At 35.2% G+C, this 21,367-nt stretch overlaps 3 protein-coding genes and 1 non-coding gene across 5 annotated transcripts; 3 read left to right on the forward strand and 1 right to left on the reverse strand.

The window, feature by feature from the left end:
- Positions 1–2,569: 2,569 nt before the first annotated feature.
- LOC113762196 lies at positions 2,570–7,844 on the reverse strand. Its single transcript, XM_027305523.1, has 2 exons — positions 7,688–7,844; positions 2,570–3,290 (listed from the first exon to the last, which is right to left on the reverse strand). Exons 1-2 carry the CDS (start codon positions 7,761–7,763, stop codon positions 2,662–2,664), a joined length of 705 nt encoding a protein of 234 aa, XP_027161324.1. The 5' UTR covers positions 7,764–7,844; the 3' UTR covers positions 2,570–2,661.
- Positions 7,845–7,958: 114 nt separating this feature from the next.
- On the forward strand, positions 7,959–8,030 carry TRNAP-AGG. Its single transcript has one exon. It is a non-coding gene; the product is annotated as a tRNA-Pro (tRNA).
- Positions 8,031–9,636: 1,606 nt separating this feature from the next.
- Positions 9,637–10,407, forward strand: LOC113756161. The gene has a single exon (XM_027299934.1). The coding sequence runs from the start codon at positions 9,637–9,639 to the stop codon at positions 10,405–10,407; it is 771 nt and encodes a 256-aa protein (XP_027155735.1).
- A 5,009-nt stretch (positions 10,408–15,416) lies between these two features.
- On the forward strand, positions 15,417–20,787 carry LOC113762637 (transcription factor GTE6). 2 transcript variants are annotated; one of them, XM_027306180.1, is made up of 9 exons: positions 15,417–15,797; positions 16,692–16,808; positions 17,186–17,401; positions 18,657–18,734; positions 19,107–19,331; positions 19,573–19,671; positions 19,781–19,839; positions 19,939–20,089; positions 20,192–20,787. In XM_027306180.1, exons 1-9 carry the CDS (start codon positions 15,795–15,797, stop codon positions 20,399–20,401), a joined length of 1,158 nt encoding a protein of 385 aa, XP_027161981.1. In that variant the 5' UTR covers positions 15,417–15,794; the 3' UTR covers positions 20,402–20,787. The 2 variants fall into 2 exon arrangements, with proteins under 2 accessions (XP_027161981.1, XP_027161983.1); XM_027306182.1 differs by lacking the exon at positions 15,417–15,797 and adding an exon at positions 16,108–16,178.
- Positions 20,788–21,367: the final 580 nt, after the last annotated feature.

The raw sequence follows: 21,367 nt of genomic DNA on the forward strand, positions 1-21,367 counted from the left end.
AGTATACTTTTTTTTATAAAAATATCAAAAAATAACAATGCAAATCGGCTCTAACATATCCAAATTTGAACTGTACTTTTCATAAACAAAAGTACCACTAAATGAGAAGTGCAATTTGAACTTTTTTAAGAACCCAGCAAATGAGAAGAGAGAGGACTGCAGCCACAATGGCCGATGGATATTTGTTCTAATTATTGACCTTAAAAATAAAACTTGCTTACGTGTCTATAGTCAGCTCTCAAATGCCTCCATCAACGACTATTGCTTTTTCCAAGTTCCCAACTAATTTGAGTCCTGCCCGTCATCCTTTTTCTCTTTGTTTTTCAAGTACATAGGTCACCCTCCTCGTAACACCACCATTTGTTTAGCTTCTCCGCTAGAAACTTTTTGACTTTTCTGTTTTTCTTCCATCGAGGCACCACCTAATTGGTGGGGTGGGAGGCAGGGATCAAACCTTACTTCTCATAAAAAATGTCACATTTAAGTAGTTTGTTTCTAAAAAAAATTCAGACGGATGTTCTATGCATCCGTCTGATCAATTTCCTCCGAATTATTCCTGGGCTTTCTTAGATCCGCCTCCTTTCCCTTAGTGTATGATAGATTAGGTTTATCGTCTTAAAAAAAAAGAAAAAAAAAAGTAGTGCTAGTAAATATTCAGACCTTTTGTGCTTTGCTTGAGGTCCAAGTGCTGAACCACAACGTCACGTTCCCTGTGAGTCAAAAGGCGTGCTTTTCAAACTGTCCTTTTGGACATTGAAAAATATGCTGGCCTTTTGATTCTAGAAGTAGGCCCCATTTCAGCTGAAAGATCGCTGCCGCCCCTCCCAGCCCAGCCCGCCTCCTGTCTTGTCAAGGAAATTTGCGGACCCGACACGGAACTGGGCCCAGTTGTCAAACCTTTGACTTTGGCTGTCATTACCGTATCAGTTGTCCGCTTGGAAGTTGGAATCTTCCAAATTGATTCTACTGTAATTGGTGGGGCTTTAATAACTTTAAAGCTCTCAATGAGCAAAGCTGCAACGCTGCAAGAAAGAAAAGTGCCGTTTCAAGTGCAAAACAATCAGCTTCTCGACCACTTTCGATCTCAGAAAACTCAGGACATCAGAATAGTTACGTTGGTGGAAGATATTCATTAATTAAGTTGTTGTTTCGAATGTACTCCTTGTATTCTGTTAGTAGAACGAATCATATAAATACTAAGATGAACTCTTATACATTAGGCATTATATTAGATGAGGAAATTCTAATTTTTCAGTGTCATGTACACTGACTGACTGTATAGTCAATTTGAACCTTTGCTCGTAATTGTACAACTTTTGATATCAATATAATCAAATATCGTTCCAATCAAAAAAAAATTTCTAGTGTAATTAGAAACCAAGGCTGACCGCTTTAGATTCCTTTGTCATTTTTTCTTTTGTCTTTTTCATTAATTATATATTTTTTTATAATTAGAGGTCTCGAATCCAAACTTTTCACATACAATCTTTCTATACCTTCCAACCCATTTATTAATTATGTTAATTTCCATTGTGTAAACAAATCATATTTTAAGTTATTGATTATGAGGAGATGTGTTACATTTTGTTCTCTTTATTGTCAGCACAAGAGAGATAATTATTTGAGATATTTTTACTGTAACATTTTTTGTGATGTGATGTATGTAAGATAAAAAGGTAATTGAAAAAATCAAAAGGTATATTGAAAATTGTAATAGTGATGTAAGCAAACATATTTGGGCAAATAATCTCCTGTCCAAACACACTCCGTACGCTATTTTTTTTTTATGGATTTTTGGATTATAAAATACTTGAGATTTTCTAATGCTTGTCAAGAACACAAACACATACAAATTTATGCACGTATCTAGAAATTTGTGCATTCTTAAGCGCGTCAAGGCAGTAGTATATAATGGAGGGGATGACTTAATTAAAAAAATTTGGACTTGTGAAGAAATGCTTCCAGAACTAGTTGATAAAAGTTCTTATCATTTGGTGATATAATCAATTGAAGTCTTGAGAATTTTAAGAGGGGTGTAAAATGAAACAAATAACTTTGAGAAATTGGCATCTATTCTTTAGTTCTGCGGAGGTCAGAAAGAGCATTCTCATTGTTCTGCAACCGCACCATGCCTATAATGCGTGTAACATCTCATATCAGCCTGGTTGAGCGCGAACTGATCTGGGCTGTTGAACTCAGCTGATCCAAGCCATAAAATGTTCTCTCTGCAATGCAGAAAACAACCCAGATCCCTCATTGTCAAATCATGGTAGCATAGATATTCAGCCACAAATCCATAAAATGGAAATAGGAGCAATGCTGGACTAGGTATCTCATTTATCTCACGAGTAACCCTAACCCAACATCCCACGTATTCCAATACCAAATCGCTATGACAGGGCAACAAAAAAGTATAAATAAAGCTTCAAGACCTTCTTAGATGGAGAGGTGTTGGGCTAGGAGTAGGATTTTGGCATTAGAACTGCAAAAAGTTATCCATTGCTCTGCTGCTTTGTACTCCATCATGAGACAATTTGCTTTCTCAAAGACATAAATCTGAAGGAAGCTGTTGTTCTCAGAATACATAAACAAAAATCAACTAAATCTGCCAAAAACAATTTATTTTATGTCTATCATTCATTGCTACAAAGATAATGCTCATCACAAGTTCTTGAAGGCCGAGTCATGAGTTGGTTTCTGTGGAGTCAACTTTGCCAATAATGCCTTGTTATGACAGTGCTCAGCATCAATAAAGTAGAATTTACCGTTGGCCTTAAATGTCACAAACGGCCTATTGGTCTCCGGTGGCCTGATATCTGCAAATTTGATCGTTTTTGGAATATAAGTTGCCAGCCATGACATCATCTCCACTTCAAAGCTGTCAGAACCAGGTTGCCATCTGAGTTTGTGCACGTAAGGGCTCACAAACCAGTGAAGGGCAGCAGTTGTAGAGGCACTAAGGAAGATAACAGAAGATGCCACAGCACCCTTCAAAATCACATTCATTTCGGGAGATGTCATGAAGGTGATGACAGGGCCCAAAGAAACAGAGAGGCAGCAGGTGGAAAGAGATAGAAGCTTCACTTTCTTTACGGTATTTGATATAGGACCATAGTAAACCACCCCCGAGTCCTTTTCATCTTTTCCAGATTCTCCCCCTTTTTGAGGACCTATGCTGAGCTTGTTATCATCCTCAGTGGAAAACCATCGTCTCTGGATAGCAGTGGGCTGTATGCCACTGGAGGGTCTGGATGTCTGCAGCAATGTACCAAGTCTACTCAAATTACAACCTGAAGTGTTGAATATGTTAATTAAGGCCATAAAGGTGAAATACATTATTCATTTTGAAGCTTCGAGGACAAGTTGAATCAGGAGAAAACATTCATAATTCTTTTTTAAGAGTGAAAGGGAAACTTAAATTGAAGGCAATCCCACATTGAATATTAACTAGAAGTCAGAAGACAAAAAAATTAGAGTACCCCTAAACAAGTTAGAAGACAAAAAATTAGAATACTGCTAAAGAAGATTATCTCCACGGTTCCCACCAATAAGAGTATATAGCTTGACTGCTAATAGACTAAAACCATTGGCCGTGATACAAATTGTGGCTTCAAAAACTACTATATTTAACAGTTACTACCATTGCTCTTAATCTTTTTCAGGACTCACACTTACAGTGACTTCCCAGCTACATAACTGCAGATGCTCTACATATTCTTCTCCATTTCCATCAAATTTGAGTCCAGTGACATGCAGAAATGTTTAAGGGAAAAAAGTCTCAATAGCCCTCCAACTAATAGCCAGGTGAACTTTTGGCCCTTCAACAATTAAGAGTAAGCTTTTGGCCCTCGACCTATCGAAATCGCAAAGTGTTGAACCTTCTGTCAAGTTCAAACGTTAAAATCAACGGAAACCAACACTACTTGAGACGCATGTCAAAATACGAGGGGTATTTTAGTTTGAACTATCTTCCACTCAATAAAAAGGGAGTAAAAATCAGTTTGACTTAATTGTTGCCTTATATCATTCTCTCTCTCTCTCTCTCTAGTGCAAGTGGTTGGATGCTCCTGCAATTTGTCGACCATCATCACTAGTGCACCTCTTGAAGCTTCCTCAAAAGAATTATAAGTACCCAAACCAGATCCTCTTTCCCGTAAGTGGGTAGCGAATTTCTGCAGCCCATTTGCCTCATTTCCTCTACCTGACGCCTTTGTATTTCCTCTACTCTGCGGTTTAGCTAACTTCTTTTTCTTCGAGTTGTTTTCCTCCCCATTATTGCTCTCTTGTTTTTAGCTTCTGGGCCAACAGCTGCAACCACAGGCTAACCAGGTTGACTTTTCAACTCCATAATAGGGAGAATAATCTCCCTAAGAAACCTCTTAGGTTTCTTTTAAATCACCCTTTCATCATCTGATGAATCAGTATCGATAGCATCCAGGTCGTTACAAAAGACCCAAATCTTTCTCGCAGGTCTGATGGGTTCAGCCTTGATTTTTGGCCTTTTGTTATGGTACTGTTGATTCAGTATGACTTGTCTCCAAGACACTGGCATTTTTATTTTCCTTTTCTTCAATCACTCAACTGCAAAACCCTGAATCAGATACCCAGAAAATCCTTGAAACTTCCTTTTTGCCTTGCTTGAAGGCACTAAGTAGTGCTTTAATTGGATCAAATTGTAGTAGACGTAAATTTTACCTCAGTTGAAGAGTAACTTTTTTATGTGTTTGAAAATTGTTCTATATATGGAATAAGTTTTGAAGCTTTTCCATTTCAATCACATGAAGCAAAAAACTTGAGTAGAAGCTCTTCAACTGCAATGGAGATTTTCTTCCTACAGCTTTTTGTTCAGGAAGAAATCCCTTTTTACCGAATAGAAACTACTGGGTGGACTAAAATGGCCTTTGTATTTCGGCATGCATTTCACATGATGTTAGTTTCCGTCAATCTTAACTGTTGAACTTGACAGAAGATCCAACATTTTACACTTTCGATAGATCGAGGGCCAAAAGTTTACTCTTAATTGTTTGGGGGCCAAAAGTTCACCCGGCTAATAGTTAGAGGACCATTGGGACTTTTTCCCAATGTTTAAATACATACTTATATGCGCCTAACTTACAGACTATCTGTGCCGGAGTGGATAAATGACAACTATCAGCAAAAGGTATTGAATACACCTGTCTGTTATGACAGTACGAATAGATAAGCCCATTGTAGCAGAATGTTTATATTTTCTTATCAACAAGAGAAAATATATTATCTGGTTTTCCAGTATAACTTTAACTAAAATATTATCATATCTCTTTAACAGCAAGATACAAGAACAGGACTAGGACAAAGAATGACCACAAAAACCAAAAAATTCATAGATGGACTGCACATTCATGTAGACTTGTGCTTCAGACTAAGATACTCCAAAGCAACTTAGGATCAGCAATAATTCATCAATAGGCATTCCCCTTCCAAACAAAGAAAAGGATGGAACGAAAAAACGACAAGATCCTAACCAATCACCAATAGTACATAATGGATCCTTAGTTGTATCCAAATCAATTGTATATATTGCCTGCAGAACGAACAATTGATGTCAAAATAAAAGTTTATCAGGATCAAATGATTCTTAATAAGAACTAAATAACAAGATGGTGGTTAATTATTGATCCCTCATCAGGCCTCCAGGACCCAGTAACAAGGTTGCTTCAGCAGCGACATCTTAAGGGTGAAATTAGGATGAGAAACATGATTAACTAGCCCCTATAATTCACATGAACCTTAATAGTAAATAGGTGGTAGAAATTAGCAAAACTTGTCGTGTACTGGCATGTATTTATTCACCAAGATGTATAAGAATACCCTATCTAAATCCCCCTCTATCAAACATTTTGTTGGAAATCAGAGAAGTTTCAGTCAGAGAACAGGTTTTTTGGTCTGTACTGGATATGGGTACTCCATCCTGCCAAATCTAAAATCTACAATAAGCAAGTACCCAGAACTTATGTTTTTTGATGTAAGTGGTCATTTTGAGATAAATTTTCAGTCTCTTTTAAGGTGAGATTAAGAATAGTTAAATTGCAGAAATGATACAATGGTGATAGGTGGTCTTCCATGTACTTTGCCCAATAAATTCTATTAAAGATGAATAGTTTCTGAGGCACTTCTGGAGCAGTTAAAGATTCCTGATGGAAAATGAAGCTTTCAGCCCAAAAATTCACGTCCTTAAAACTGGTAAAAGAATAATAAAAAATAATAAAAGAAATGGCAAGAACTGCACTGCTAGACCAATCCAACTTAACTTAACAATAGAATTCAAATCCTAAATCTATGCAGACAAACACACACAGAGATAGAGAGCATCATATTAAGAACTCAAACATGTATAGTTGAGCTCGCCCAGAGAAAAGTTAATTGCACTTCAAGTGAATCATCAATTGATCACTAGACACCAAATGATACAACCATGTGCTTTCAACAAACACTGTTAAACTTTGTGCAGAAAGCAAGAATAGGTGCTGCATGTTAAGCCAAATATTGGCTTATCTAGTCCAACTGTTCCACTAATCAATAATGCAGTTAATTCCGCTTTTCTATAAAGAAAACCTACCATTTTATTTGCTTTTTCTGAGAGCCAGTTTTCTTGAAATTTAGACCTTGAATGCAGGTAAATGTTTTCACCTCGGACATGTTTTATATGCTTCTGCATCAAAATTCCAGCAATATACATAAATCATATGGTTGGGTTCCAAAAGGTTGCTTCTTGACAGAATAAAGGGTGTTTTGTGATTAAGAAAGTAAATGCTGCAAAGAAGGCATTATCATATCCATGCATTATCAAGTTGAGATCAGGCAGCTAGCACACCAAGCCGCTCACAAGCTGCAACTTGGCTTGACTTGGTGTTCACTGAGCTCATGTCAAGCTTGAGTTGCTCAATTAGCCTAAAGAGTCAAGCTCAAGTATGTTAGTATTCCACTCAAAGGCTGATCAAGCTTAGTCGATCTTTTTATAAATGGTAATAAGTATAAAATTCTTTTTATTTTTATAATAACATAGCAAATTTACTTCTTGTTAGAATGGACTGAGCTCGTGCTCAATTTTGAGCTTGGCAGATTTAAATCGACAAACTGACCTTGACTAAATTATGCAAATACCCAACTTGACTCAGCTTGATTGCAGACCCTCATTGAGATAATATACATATCTGTCCGCATTTCGATTGTCTATTCCAAAGAATCAACTATGCTACGCCAATAAACAACTTCTTAGCCTCAAAGCCATATATAAAGACTTAAAAACATAATTAAAAAAAAAAGCCCACAAACACACAAGTAGCAAAATAAACCGTGATATAATACGTGCAAACACATAATCTGGTACAGTTTTTATTTTTTTGGGGTGTATAATCTGCGCTCTGAATTGCACAAAAAACAAAATCACATTTTTATGGTAGCCTTTCTGTGGAAATACCTAAAATCAAGTTTTCGTCCATAAGTTACCGGAATTATCATAGATTCAAAAATAATAGAATCTTACGCCCTTTTCTTTGTGTGTTTTTGCCTACACTAACACCACCAATTATTTGATGGAATGCAGACAAACCAAATTCAAATGAAACAAATCAAATGACAATCATTTACAAGCAAAATGACTTCTCAAAAAAAATTCAATCATGAGGGGGTGAAGAAAGAAAGGAACCTGAGTGGAAGTTCGTTGATTTGAGATGCTGATGGGTTTGAGAGCGGACCAAATGAAGCAGTGCAGTTCTTGCCATTTCTAAATTGAACCCTACCAAAAAAATAAAAGGAGCAAAAAAAAAAAAAACACGCTTTCTTTCTTCTTTTCAGTGGAGAGAGATCAGAAAACCCTAACTCCAACTTCAGACATCCAGCCAAGGGTTTTGCAGTGGAAAAGAAAATGGGAAGTAGTGCACGGAAATATTTATGTCCGCAAAGATGCATGTCAGCAAGGGCATTTGGTCTAGTGGTATGATTCTCGCTTAGGGTGCGAGAGGTCCCGAGTTCAATTCTCGGAATGCCCCTCATATTTGATTTTTTTTTTCCCGCCACCCTCCGGGGAGCCGAGTAATAAGCTTACCATCCAGAAGCTATTCTCACATTATTTGGACCATTTTTTTGCCACACTAAACCATCATGTAAATGTTTCGGTACAAATTTGTAAATCACATAGCTCAAATTAAATTCTGATTAATTCTTGATGTGCTTGCATGAGCCATCATCAACCACATGACTCAACAAATTAAGTCAATGCAAATGCACTTGCATTTGTCTCAAGCTCATTTCGTAAAACTGAAATCTAAATTTGCTAAATTTATTAAGTCACATTTGTTTGATAATCATCCGAATTTGACAACTGAATTGGAACTTTGTGTCTTATGTATAATATATAGTTTAATCAAATATTGTGCTTTATTTTTATTTTAAATTAATTTTTAAAGTATTAATTCTCAATAATCAAATAATTTATCAGCATGGAAAGTGTGTTATAATGGTGTATATGGGCAAAGTTCTACACGTTGATGTATATAATGGTGGATTTTATCAACTTGCATTTAGAAATAAACAGCACACAATCAAGGTTAGAACTTAGTAAATTCTTAAACCAAACATGAACTTCTTAAACTCGTCATTAATGTAAAACTGCATCTGCCAAACTATTCATTATGCAAGTCAAAATACTACACCAACTATGTTAACAACCATCATTAATGCATCCATCATTAATGCTCTTATTGATATATATCCTCAGAGAGACATGTTGACGCCTGATAGCACCAGTTGGTATCCTCTATACCACTATTCGGTGCCAAATTCAGTGCCCATCCCACTTATCACGTGAAGGTAGAATAAATTTAAATAAACAATACATGATAAATTAAATAAATAGGACACTTGGCATAAATATAGAAGTGACACTGAATTGCTACAGGAAAAGTGACACTGAGGATCCCGTGTGCGATAGCACCGTTAGCCAAAAAACAGAAGGAAAACAAAAAAAAGGGCCTTAAATATATCTCTAATGTTCATGGCCTTCCTTCCAGAAGCACTTGGTCTTAATTTGGATCTTTCTTTATTCTCCTGAGTGAGCTGGTCCGTTTGCCAGTTCGTTTATTGCTTCCTTCCACCCTATACATCAGCTTTGACCCTTCCTTGCTCTTCTAGTAGTAATCCTATATATTCTTCTCTTTTCGGGTAGACCTTTACTCCTTCCGCGTCTTCTTGTTTTTAAGTTTTCACCACTTAATAAAAGAAGCATTAACTAAGTGCCCTTCAAGGCATCAATTGTCAAAGTTGACAATCACTCCTCTAGATTGTCTAACCAAAACCAAAAGATCCAGTCACCAAACAAATGGTAAGAATACCATAAATTATATAAGATCGTCTAGAAGCTGTCACAATTAAAGGGAGCCATTACTACGCATTCTACACGCTCACATGCTCTCCAAATAAAGTATGCAAAGATGGACAACCTGCCCTAGTATATATAGACTTCCCACTACCCCAGTTTTTATTCATCAAACACATTCCTACACGTATTCTCTCTAGCTCACACAACACTGTATATCTTGAATTCTTGATTACTTGATCTAGCTAGCTCTCCTCCTAGAAAGTAGAAAGGAGAAAAAGATGGAAAACAAAGGAAACACTACTTGGGAATACTTTGGAGAAGAAGAAGAAGAAGAAGCGGAGGACACTCTTTCTTTCTGCAACCTCAACATACAAGAATACAAAGAATGCTCCGTCCTTCAAAGCCCTAGAGATTCCTCAGCTCAGGATTTGTTTGAGTTCTTCAGCGATGAACGAAGCCCTGAATTTTTCAGCGCCCCAGATGTCGTTTTCTGCGGGAAACTCATGCATGAGAACCGAGATGATCAGCTCAATGAGTATCAAAAGAGAGACTATCTAACCATGGTCAGATCCCACTCTTTTCGTCCTTCTTCTCGTGATGAAAAGGACCGTTCTACGGCGACAAAAAGCTTGGTTTCTCGCCAGATTTCGAGTTCTAAGTCTCGCGTGGGTTCAATCTATCGTGTGCAGAATGTGAACATATCTGGTTTGACTTCCATGTCAAAGAAGTCCAGAAGAAGAATGTTCATGTTTGGACCAGTCAAGTTCAAGCCAGAAATGGAGCTGAGTGCTATTAAGGAGAGGCAAGGCCGTCGTTCGACTACTAGTACCACCATGTCGCCGCCAACGCAGGTAAAGGATGGCGGAAAGGCGGTGGTCAGAAGTGGTGGGAAGGCGGCACCAGCAGCAGATAAGGGAAAGAGGAGTGGCACCTGGAATATGGTGAGGTCGTTGCGGGGCAAAGGCCACCTCACTGCCGTGTTGGCCAGGTCGTTCGGGTGCATTCCAGCTGCTGCTAGTGTGGGAAAATACCTTCCAGTGGCCAATTAGTCTTTGCCGAAGTTTGAATTGGGACTTGTGGATGGACGTTGTGTTCATGATTATATGGCATAATTGGCATTTGATTTCTTTTTTCTTGACAAAAGAAAATTAAAAAGAATATGTCAGTGATATTTGTGAATAAATATTAATTACACTTTGCCCCCCTAAATTCTAGGTATATACAATTTATCTCCTATCATTAAGATTGTTAGTGCTATTTGAGAGAGAGAAAGAGAGTGTCGTCTTCTTTGTGACCAAAATACCTCTACAAACATGTACCTTCTAGTTTTGTAATTAACAATTTAAAATTTCATTAGAGCTATACATTCAATAGTCATAGAGTTAGAATACTATTTATGTAACATTCTAAAATGCAACATATTTCATTCTAAAGTGTTTTTTTTTTTTTGAGCAAAACTGGTTATTTTTTAATGTTCATAAGTGCTTTTAACAGTGAGTGTGTTTGGATAGGAGATTATTTGAAATATTATTTGGAATAATTACTGTAGCACTTTTTATGATATAATGTATATGAGATAAAAAGGTAATTGGGAAAATAAAAAGGTGTATTGGAAATTGTAATGGTGATATAAGCAAATAAATTTGAACAAATAACCTCCTGTCCAAGTATCTCTAGGTATTTTACCAATTGCCTTTCAATTGTGGACATATAGCCATATTGTGAGGGCATTAACATCATTTAGTCGTGTTTTCGATTGACTGGTTTTCATGGATGGTAACATGTGTATATCTTGAGTTTAGAGGGACAAAACGTTACTTCACATCAAGTATCGGGGAGCAAACTGTAATTTAGCCTATTTCTTGTCACTCCTCGTGTTATACTTGTTTTTTTTTTGGATTACTAGGACCTCCTATTCGACCATGGTTTGGTAAGAAAAAGACTTGCAAATTTGTTTAAAGACGACCGTTTCCTTGTAGTATTTACTTCCTGATCAAGGCCCGAAGCCTCTACTGTCAGATTTGCGTTCAATTGGTAGACCAAATTTGGTTAAATTGGAAGTCTTGACTATCCTTACAGTTTACCTGTGCCTCTTTTTGCGCACTAACACCCTTTCTTTGCTTGGATAGTGAATTATTTGTACAAATTTATTTATTTATATTATAAATATATTTTTCAATCATATTTGATCTCATATATGTTATATCAAAAAAGTATTATAGTAACTTTTTTTAAAAATAATTATCCCAAATTATCTGCAAGTTTCGCTAACAAAGCAAAAATTCCTAATCAGCTGATAGTACTTCAGTATTAATTTAATTAACTCAACCAATGAAAGTAATATTTGCTGTATGGGGAAAAAAGATGGCACAACTTACGTTTTCTTGTGCCTAATTGGGTTCTTCAAATGACGAACTTTTTCAGCATTGACCTGGGAGAAACACACAGCACATTCATCATCTTTTAATATACCCTTTCTTACCATAAAAAATGCGTTTTAGCTATCTACGTAATGCCGATAAAAACAAAGTACCTTATCATCACATCGATTAGGGCGAATTTCTGTAAATAATGCCGAAATAAGAAATCATGACAAATTTGGTGTTTTTGACAAATTAGTTCTTTAATAGGGGTCACCGTAAATGTGAAAAGCGACATTGAGCGAAATTGAATTTATTTTAAGTTTTTTTATATAAGTTAAACGAATAATAATTTTTTTAAAAAAATTTGCCAATGCGGTGACTAGCTTAATTGCATCCAAAACGAATTTATGCACCATTGATCAACTATTGATCAATGGTGTGAATTTTTTTGAGAAAAAAAATTGACCACTTTTGGATGCGCGAAATTTTAGCACCATTGATCAATAGTGCGGAAATTTTTTTTTAAAATCCAGACGTCACATGTGGATGCGGTATCTGGTAATGGATGCGACAAAACTCTATGGGTTGATCAATAGCACATACACTCCATTGACAGTAAGGGTAGGCAAAATTATCCGATAACCTGAAAATCCGTCATATTCGATTCGATCCGATTCGAAAATTAGGATATCCGATTTTTATTATTTTATCGGGTCAATAAAGGGTCAGGTACCCGCTAAGATATGGGGCGGGTTAGTGTCACATACATATAATTAAAAATCCGCGGGTACTCGATCGCGCCCGCATATATATATATATATATATATTTATTTATTTATTTATTTATTTTTATTTTTATACAGACACTATAAAATAATAATTTAGAACTAAATAAATAATTTTATTGAACAAATTACATTACAAATATGAGAGACAATAGTTTATTTACAAGATTCATTTGTAGAAGTCATGATCTTATATTTTATAGAAAAAAGTTTAATTAATGTGGAATATATATATTAAAAATTGTGCTACTTATTTCAAACTTTTATTGATTTTGAATTCTTTTAATTTGTTTCCTTTATCTTATATTCTCTTCACATGCTTGTTTCTTGGTTGGAAATCTTTTTTTAGAAAAAAATTTTATTAAATCTTAGATGAATGTGTAAAATAGAAAATTAAATTGATATAAATTATTTTTTTTAAATTAAATAATAAATGGAGCGGGACGGGTACTCGTTGACCTGACCTTATCTCAGCAGGTACCCTATAATCGGGTACCCGCTAATATGTGGGGCGGATAAGGGTTAGAAAATGGCTGACTCGCAAGATAAGGATCGGGTCAGCCAAACGGTGAATGGGGCGAGTACCCGACCTGCGCTCACCCCTAATTGACAGTTTCAATTTTTTTTAGCTGTTGATTATTTTTGAATGAATGATTGGATTGCGTCGATACAATCAATGCAATTGGCTATAAATATATTACCAAATAAAGCAATTTGACTTCAACAAGCCCATCTGTGTACTTTCACTCATCTCCTTCATCATTTTCCCAATTTAGTCCTCCCATACATAGAAAATCTCAAGAAATTCTGCCCAGAAAAGAACCGACTGTGTTTTTCAACATTGTTCAGCCGGTTAGTTTGTATACATTGTCGCGCATTGGTGTGCATTAGTTTCCTTTGTAGTTCATAAAAAGCTAAAGCAGTTTTCTAGGATCTGAAGTTGGTGGTGCTCAGCCAGAATCTCTGACAATACTTGGTTCAACAAGTATTACATTCGACAGACCCCATGTGTCATTTTAAATAGTAATAGTTAATTATATTTGATTAGTATTAGTTTATTACATTTGATTTAAATGATTACTATTAGATCAGTAGTTTATTACATTTAATTAGTGTTAATTTATTACATTTGATTAGTGTTTGAATTAATTTAATTAGTAATAGTTTATTAATTAATAGTGTTATTAGAATTAGTTATATTACATCTTCCTGTCAATAGATTGACTGAATGTCAAACTAGAAATAGTAACAGTAAGCGATAATAATAATATATGTACTGTTTAGTAAATAATATTAAAAATAAAAAATAGTAATAGTAATAGTAAAAGTAAATTGTAACAGTAAAAATAGTAATAGTAAATAGTAAGAGTAATAGTAATAGTAAAAGTAAATAATAATAGTAAAAAAATATAGTAATAGCATATAGTAAATATGAATAGTAAACATAAGTAGATAGTGAATAGTACAAGTAAATAATAATAGTAAATAGTAAAAAGTTAATAATAAATAGTTTTTCAGTAAATATAAAAAAAGAATAAATGATAAATAGTAAAAGTAAATAGTAAATAGTAAATATTTAATAGTATATTAAAAGCCAATAGTAATTACTTGTCAAATTAGTAGGAAATAGTAGTAGTAACTACTTAGTAATAGTAATAGTAGTAACAGTAATTAAAAATTGTAATAAGTGTTTCATTAATACTAATTAGGAACCGTTAAATTATTACATAATTAATAAAGTTACCGTTAATTTTATGTTTAAGGACAAATTCGTGCTTGTCTACTAGTGTACTATTTTGTTATTGTTTCCTAGTGTACTATTAAGTAGATAGTGAATAGTAAAAAGTTAATAATAAATAGTTTTTTAGTAAAAATAAAAACACATATGGTAAATAGTAAATAGTATATTAAAAGCCAATAGTAATTACTTGTCAAATTAATAGGAAATAGTAGTAGTAATTACTTAGTAATAGTAATAGTAGTAATAGTAATTAAAAATTGTAATAAGTTTTTCATCAATACTAATTTGGAACCATCAAATTATTACATAATTAATAAAGTTACCGTTAATTATGTTTAAGGACAAATTCGTGTACTATTTTGTGATTGTTTTATTATCAATGTGATTAATTTTAATATAGTTAATGTAAATCCATGTTTAGAATCACATAAGCGATAGAATCTAAATAAAAAATATTCATAGCATTAAGCAAAAAATATCGACGGATCTCGCGTTGATGATTCAATTTATTGGTGAATCAATCCATCTATTTAAATGGATATAAATGGATTGATTCAATTATACCTATTACCTAATTATGATCCGTCCCAATCTGCTTGAATCACTTATTTTGACACCTCTAACCTTACCTAACAATTCATGAAGAAATTAATTGATTAATTTGAAGAGTCTAATAAGTCAATTGACACAGGATATGATACGATAAATTAGATGAATCATTAGAAAAATTTTGTATCCAGTGGATCAGTCAGGCTGGTTCACCTGAACTTAAATCTTGTTTGTATATAATGTAAATTAATTTGAACATAACGTAAATATTTAATTTTTTTTTGTAAACCTCACATATAGTGTTACATAAAATGTAATGTACATTCTGTAATTTAAGACATACAAAATTTTTGTTTAAGATCAATTAATTTTATATTAATATTTCATACATTGACAGTACATTGACAGTGCATGCACTCTATTAACTTTTGTTAAATGATAACTATATAAAATTTATATTGAACTTTAACTTTTGCATATGAACAGCACGGGATATACGTTTGTTTGTGTACATAATATTTACTCATTATTTTTTTTTCTTGGCACAATTCGTTTGCCCCTAATCGACAATAATGCGATCTACTGTCATAACCTGGTACGGTACACACTCACAGTTTCAACTGGCACTGCTGACTGCTGGTGGTGGTGGTGTATAGCAGGAAAAAGAAGAAGAAGCGGCGAGAGTAGCAGCTGAATTTCTTAAACAAACTATTGAGACTCTTTCAAGAAGGAGACACTAAAAAATTTAAGGACCCTTTACCCCATTGAACCCTGAAACTTGAAAATCGAAACTCAAGCATTATACAACGCCTAGGAGGAGAAAATTTTAGCTCACTCAAGAGGAGAAAAAATTGCAGTAGTAATAAAAATATCAACCAGCCTCTGCCCATTGCCTAAAACAAAGCAACGTAGAAAGAAAAGAACCCAGAAATCAAGTCGAAGATCGAAGGGCTTCGTTGCCGCCTCCGCCTCTCCCTCTATCCTTACCACCGCCGCAAATGGTATTCATTTTCTATATATGCATCAATTTCTTCGAAAATTTTGCAGTTTTGTTATCATTTCTTTTTCTGTCTCCTTGAATTTGACTTTAAGGTGTCTGATTATTGATTAATCATGCCTTTCCTTGTGGGGTTATTTTCGTTTTTCTTGTAAGATACGAGAGTTCTTGGAGCTTAGTCCTGAGACATTATCAAGAACCGGATTATTCAGTTTAATCCAATTAGTAAAGTTATTAATTTTGTCATTTTTGCTGTAGGTGGATATTGTTTCTTACTTCTCCACTTTCCTAGGTTCAAATTGTGGCGTAGTCTGCCGAATTTAGAGAGTAGCGCTATGTAAACGTTACAACTTCAGTTGAAATCTACATAACATCAAGGTTTAAGGTGATTAATGGGAGATTTTATCAAGATTAAATTATTCTTACCTCTAGCACTTGCTGTTATTTGTTTTTTAAAATGTGATTGGCCACTTTGTGCTGTTTTGTTTGAATAACACAAAGGTCTTCTGAAGGAATTCTAATCCTCCGGAAATGCTGCGTGGATTGGCAGTTTTAGGTAATGCAAGAATTGGATAATGGACTTTGAAAGTACTGGGGAAAGTTTATGACAAGGTTTTGGTTTTCTGAGTCTGATATGTTGCTGGTTTTTTCCTCAATTTGGAAATGCTGATTGGAGAAATTGCCCCACAAATTTTCTGTAGGAGCTGCATCTCAATTTATATGGGAAAAACACTTGACTGTTGCTTATTGCCTAGGTTACTTGTCATAAAGAAATACACATAACTGTGTATGATTGAGATTTAACACTCTATCATGAATAAATTAAATCATCAATCAATGCAGTTTAGTCTTGGATTTGTCCTTTGACTGAGCTTTTCTTTTGGAATTTTTGTATCAGATGGAAAAAGTGGATGTATCAAACCTGCGTGCTAGGAATGCAGAGGTGGTAGGTACTGATGCTGAAATGGATAAGGTCAAGCACAGTGTTGATAAGCTATCCATGGAAGTTGACAACGTGAGTTTATTGCTATAAGTGTTGAATGAATCATGCACTTCTTCTCTTTGTTTTAACATTTATTAAGATGAGAAGAGCTCAAATGAGTGGCTATTGTGTCTGGATGAAGATCACCCAAGAAGGATCCATAGGTGTTATTTTCTTCCCATATTTTGAAATGTTAGTTCTAAATGCTGATGAATTATCATAACTTGTCTTTATTTAGTTGTTTTTAGATGAAGTGGACAATAGTATTGCTGGCATTTAGTTTTTCTTTTTCTTGTAAGATTAAGTGAAGCATATGAGATTTGTTGTTAATCCATTTCTTGTCTGCAATAATCTATTTCTGCTATCACTGGCATTCAAGAATTTTAATTTGTATCTTCTGAAATTTTTAGCTTGATCAAAGAGTGAATGAAGTTGAGCGGTTTTACTCAAGTAAAAGCGTAAATCAGCCAAGCACGTCCTGGAGTACCTCTTCAAGGAACAATAAAGATAGGGAAAGATATGCGCCCAGCTTTAAGAAGCTACAACAGGATGCGTCACGCAGAGAAGCAGCTGCTGCAAAGAGAATGCAAGACCTTATGCGCCAGTTTGGATCGATACTACGTCAGGCAATCATCAATCTTTATCTCTATATATGAATGGAGATGAATGGGGCTACTGACATAACATATTTAACCTATTAGCTTGGCACACTTGACGCATAAATTGATTCCAAAATACAATTTTTTCAAAACTATGTCTTGAAATGTTTCTGCTTCTGCGATATTTGCTCCTTCCGCCAGGGTGCATATAGAAGAGAATCATTTTGCAATCCTATAGAGCTAGTAGTTAACTGTAAGCGGAGTAGACTTCCATCCAAGACATTTTGTCTAGATTCTTTTGTAACATAGTTTTCCTTAATCTGCTCCAATTTTAAATGATATGCACCAGTTCTATTACACATTCTAAACAATAAGTGCTAGTTGCCTAAGGGAGCTATTTCAGGGTATTGTTGAGGATTTTGGTCCATCTTTTACCCTGTGTTGTACTGCACTCCACCGTGAGAAACTCAACATGGTTTAGTGCATAATTCATGAGTGAGCCTATTTACCCTTTTGTGATGCGTAGACATTTTTGTAACATCTTAAAGAATCAAATAAAATGTTAGTCCTCCTTTTGACCAATTTCATTAAGATATGACTCAGCCCTGTTAAGGCAAAATCTCTTACCATATTTTGGCAGCCCAAGCATCACAAATTTCCATAGACAATTTGTTGGGTATGGTATTCATGCTTGGGCATGGAAGACACCAATTAAAATTTCTGTCATTTGCCTGGAATTATCATGTCGGAACCATAACATTGTGGTGCACATTTTGTCCGCTGCCTTCATTTCTGGTAGTTGAGAAAGGAAAAAGTTGATTTCAGTAACTTGGCTAATCTTACTAGGTGTTGTATTTTCCTGTAGAGGGCAAGTCAATGTTTGTTTATTTCCCCCATCCATCCTTTTATCTACTAGAATCTTACATGGCTTCGCTTTTGCTTATACATGGTGGAGAAAAGGGCTTCTGATTTATCAGTTTGGCTTATGCCTAGCCCTTGTACTTTTAATGGAGAATAAAGATGATATGATAATGTATATTAAGAAACTTTGTCATGTTTCACGGATACAAGTTTAAGGTTACTCACTTGTTAAAGAAATTGCTTATTTTCAGGTGCCTATATTGTCTTGTACCATGTATCACACCTGTTCTTCTATAGTAGCATTGGTGGTTGTATTGAGCTGAGCTTTTAAAAATGGCACATTATATCTTGAATTGCTGATGGAATGAGTTTCTAACATGTACCTCAACCAATTTGCTTACTTCCTTCTTAATTGTGTTAGATCACTCAGCACAAGTGGGCGTGGCCATTTATGCAGCCTGTTGATGTTGAAGGGCTGGGCTTGGATGACTACTACGAGGTAGAACACCTAGCTTCATTCTGTCTTCTCCCTGCTATCCACCATTCCAGTTCTGTGCTAGACTAGGAAACCTGATGCTCAAAGCAGGAAAAAGAAGTAACCAACATTAAAAACTAGAAGAGAAACAGTAGCTTTATTTTTGTAAGTGTCATGAAACTGAGATGCTCCGACAAGTAGTAGATTTTACCTGTACTGCTTCCAGATTGAAAAAGCTGTCAAACTAATTAGGTGTGTGGGTGCTAATTCAGTAATTTGTACGAATCTGCTGATTTTCTACAAAAGAATTATCATGATGTTTCTGTGTTTATACCTTAATTTGATTGTGCTGTCTAGAATTGTGAGTTTGAACTTGCATTAATTTGTTGATTCTAGGTCATTGACAGGCCCATGGATTTTAGTACAATAAAGAATCAAATGGAGGCCAAGGATGGTACGGGTTACAAGCATGTTCGTGAGATATGTGCAGATGTGAGGTTGGTGTTCACAAATGCGATGAAGTACAATGATGAAAAGAGTGATGTTCATGGGATGGCCAAAACATTGTTGGCAAAGTTTGAGGAGAAGTGGCTACAATTGTTACCAAAAGTCATTGAGGAGGTAATTATTGTTATAGAAACTTATTGGTTTCCTGTTGTATGTAGGCCTTGGTATAATAGCCTCACATGGTGTAATACTATTAGCAGAACCTCACACTGATGGTTTCTGATTAGGCATAGGAAAGTTTTAGCTTTATTTGTGCTTGAGCACGGAGCAGTAAGGATCCCTGAATGTTCAGTAACATATGTTCTCTCATATGACATTCCTGGAACTTTGTTTAAGGTGAATTCTGTGTCTCCAGGAAACGAGACGTGAAGAGGAGGAAGCAGAGGCACAGTTGAATATGCAGCTTGCTAAGCAGGCAGCTCATGCCAAAACAGCTAGAGATTTAAGCAATGAGGTATGTGATAAATGATCACTTTTGTGGCAGAATTGTGCCATCTTTGATATACAGTCTGTACAGTTATACATGCCTCACGTTTTTTACAACCTGCTTGACATTCTTTCAGCTTAATGAAGTCGATTCACAGTTGGAAGAACTCAGGGACATGGTAGTCAAAAAGTGCAGGTTCCATCTGATGCCAAATCTCAGTTTTACTTTGATATAATGTTTATGAAGGAAAAATTGTGTCTTGTGCTATTATTAACCTTAAAACCACTACTGTAGAAAAATATCGCTCGAGGAGAAAAGAAACATTGGAATAGGTCTCAGTAAGTTGCGTCCTGAAGATCTCACTAAGGCACTGGAAATGGTTGCCAAAACGAATTCAAAATTTGTGCTGAGAGATGAGGACCTGGAACTTGATATAGATGCCATGGTGATCATTGAACATTGTTAAATTCCCCCCTTTCCTTTAAAAAAAAAGAGTATTTTCTTCCTGCATGTTCATAATAACATGACTTTTCTACTTGGAATGCAGAGTGAATCCACTTTATGGAGGCTAAAATTTTTTGTCAAAGATGCATTGAGAGTGCAAGGCAGGGGTTCAAGCAATTGTGAAGAGAATAAAGCTGACAACCGAAAGCCCGCCACCAAGCTTAGCAACAACCCGGTTTCCAAAACGAAGAAAGATACCTCTAATGCTCTTGCCAATACTGCCAAAAAACGGAATAAGATGCCTGCACCTTAGCCTGTGAAGTTATAAGCATGCAGTGATGCACCACAGTGGCCATTTAGATGAAGTACCAAAATGAAATTCCTTGGAAAGGAATGAATGAGTAGTGAGTACTGAAGTCTGAATTCGCCAGATCATGCTGAAGTTCGGAAGTTGAAGATTACAAGGTTGACAAAGTCATTTGTCATCAATTTATACACCTGACCTGAAGAATAAGAAAAGAAATATCTCCTGTTCTGACATGCTTCCTTCTGTAAAGAAAGACAGTCAATCGAACGGCATGAGATACTGTGAAAAATTTTATATGCATTGTCCCATTTTCTTGCGTTGGGTGCTTTTGCATGCTTGTGAATGTCTTCCTGATGTTCAGCCTTAGGACCTTATGTACAACCTGCTTGCCATTCGTGCCCAATTTCCTCCACCTTAGGCTAACCCATTATTTTGGTCAATGTGCTAGGATGAAAAACTTAAAATTTTTTTTTTTTTTAATGGACGAATCCAAACTCCAATGAATTTTACTAATTATGGTAACAGCAACAAAAATCCCTAATACTATGAAGCTTTATTAGTTTAAAATCAAGGTATATTTACCCAATGCTCTTAGGACAAGCATTAATTGGGGCTTAGGTGTTGATTTAGGAGAAAAGCGAGACTAAAATTGATTGAGAGAACGAGGAATGCAACCAAATCGGGCCTTGTGCGTTTATTTATCAGAAGAAAAGCTAGACTAAAATTGAGATAACGAGGAATGCAATCAATCAAATAATCTGCAATAGTAGGATCAATACACATTGATTACAACTAATAAGGATTTGGGGCAAGTACGATCGAAATTAGTCTATTTGTTTATTGAATTTGGTTTACACTAACTTGTTGTACACATATAAATTTTACTAACGTACATCAATTCAATACACGAATCAACTCAGTATATGAATACAACCAGATCTATGAATATATACTAATTCTGAAAAACACTAC

Source organism: Coffea eugenioides, chromosome 2, assembly GCF_003713205.1.
Source record: "Coffea eugenioides isolate CCC68of chromosome 2, Ceug_1.0, whole genome shotgun sequence".
NCBI lineage: Eukaryota > Viridiplantae > Streptophyta > Magnoliopsida > Gentianales > Rubiaceae > Coffea > Coffea eugenioides.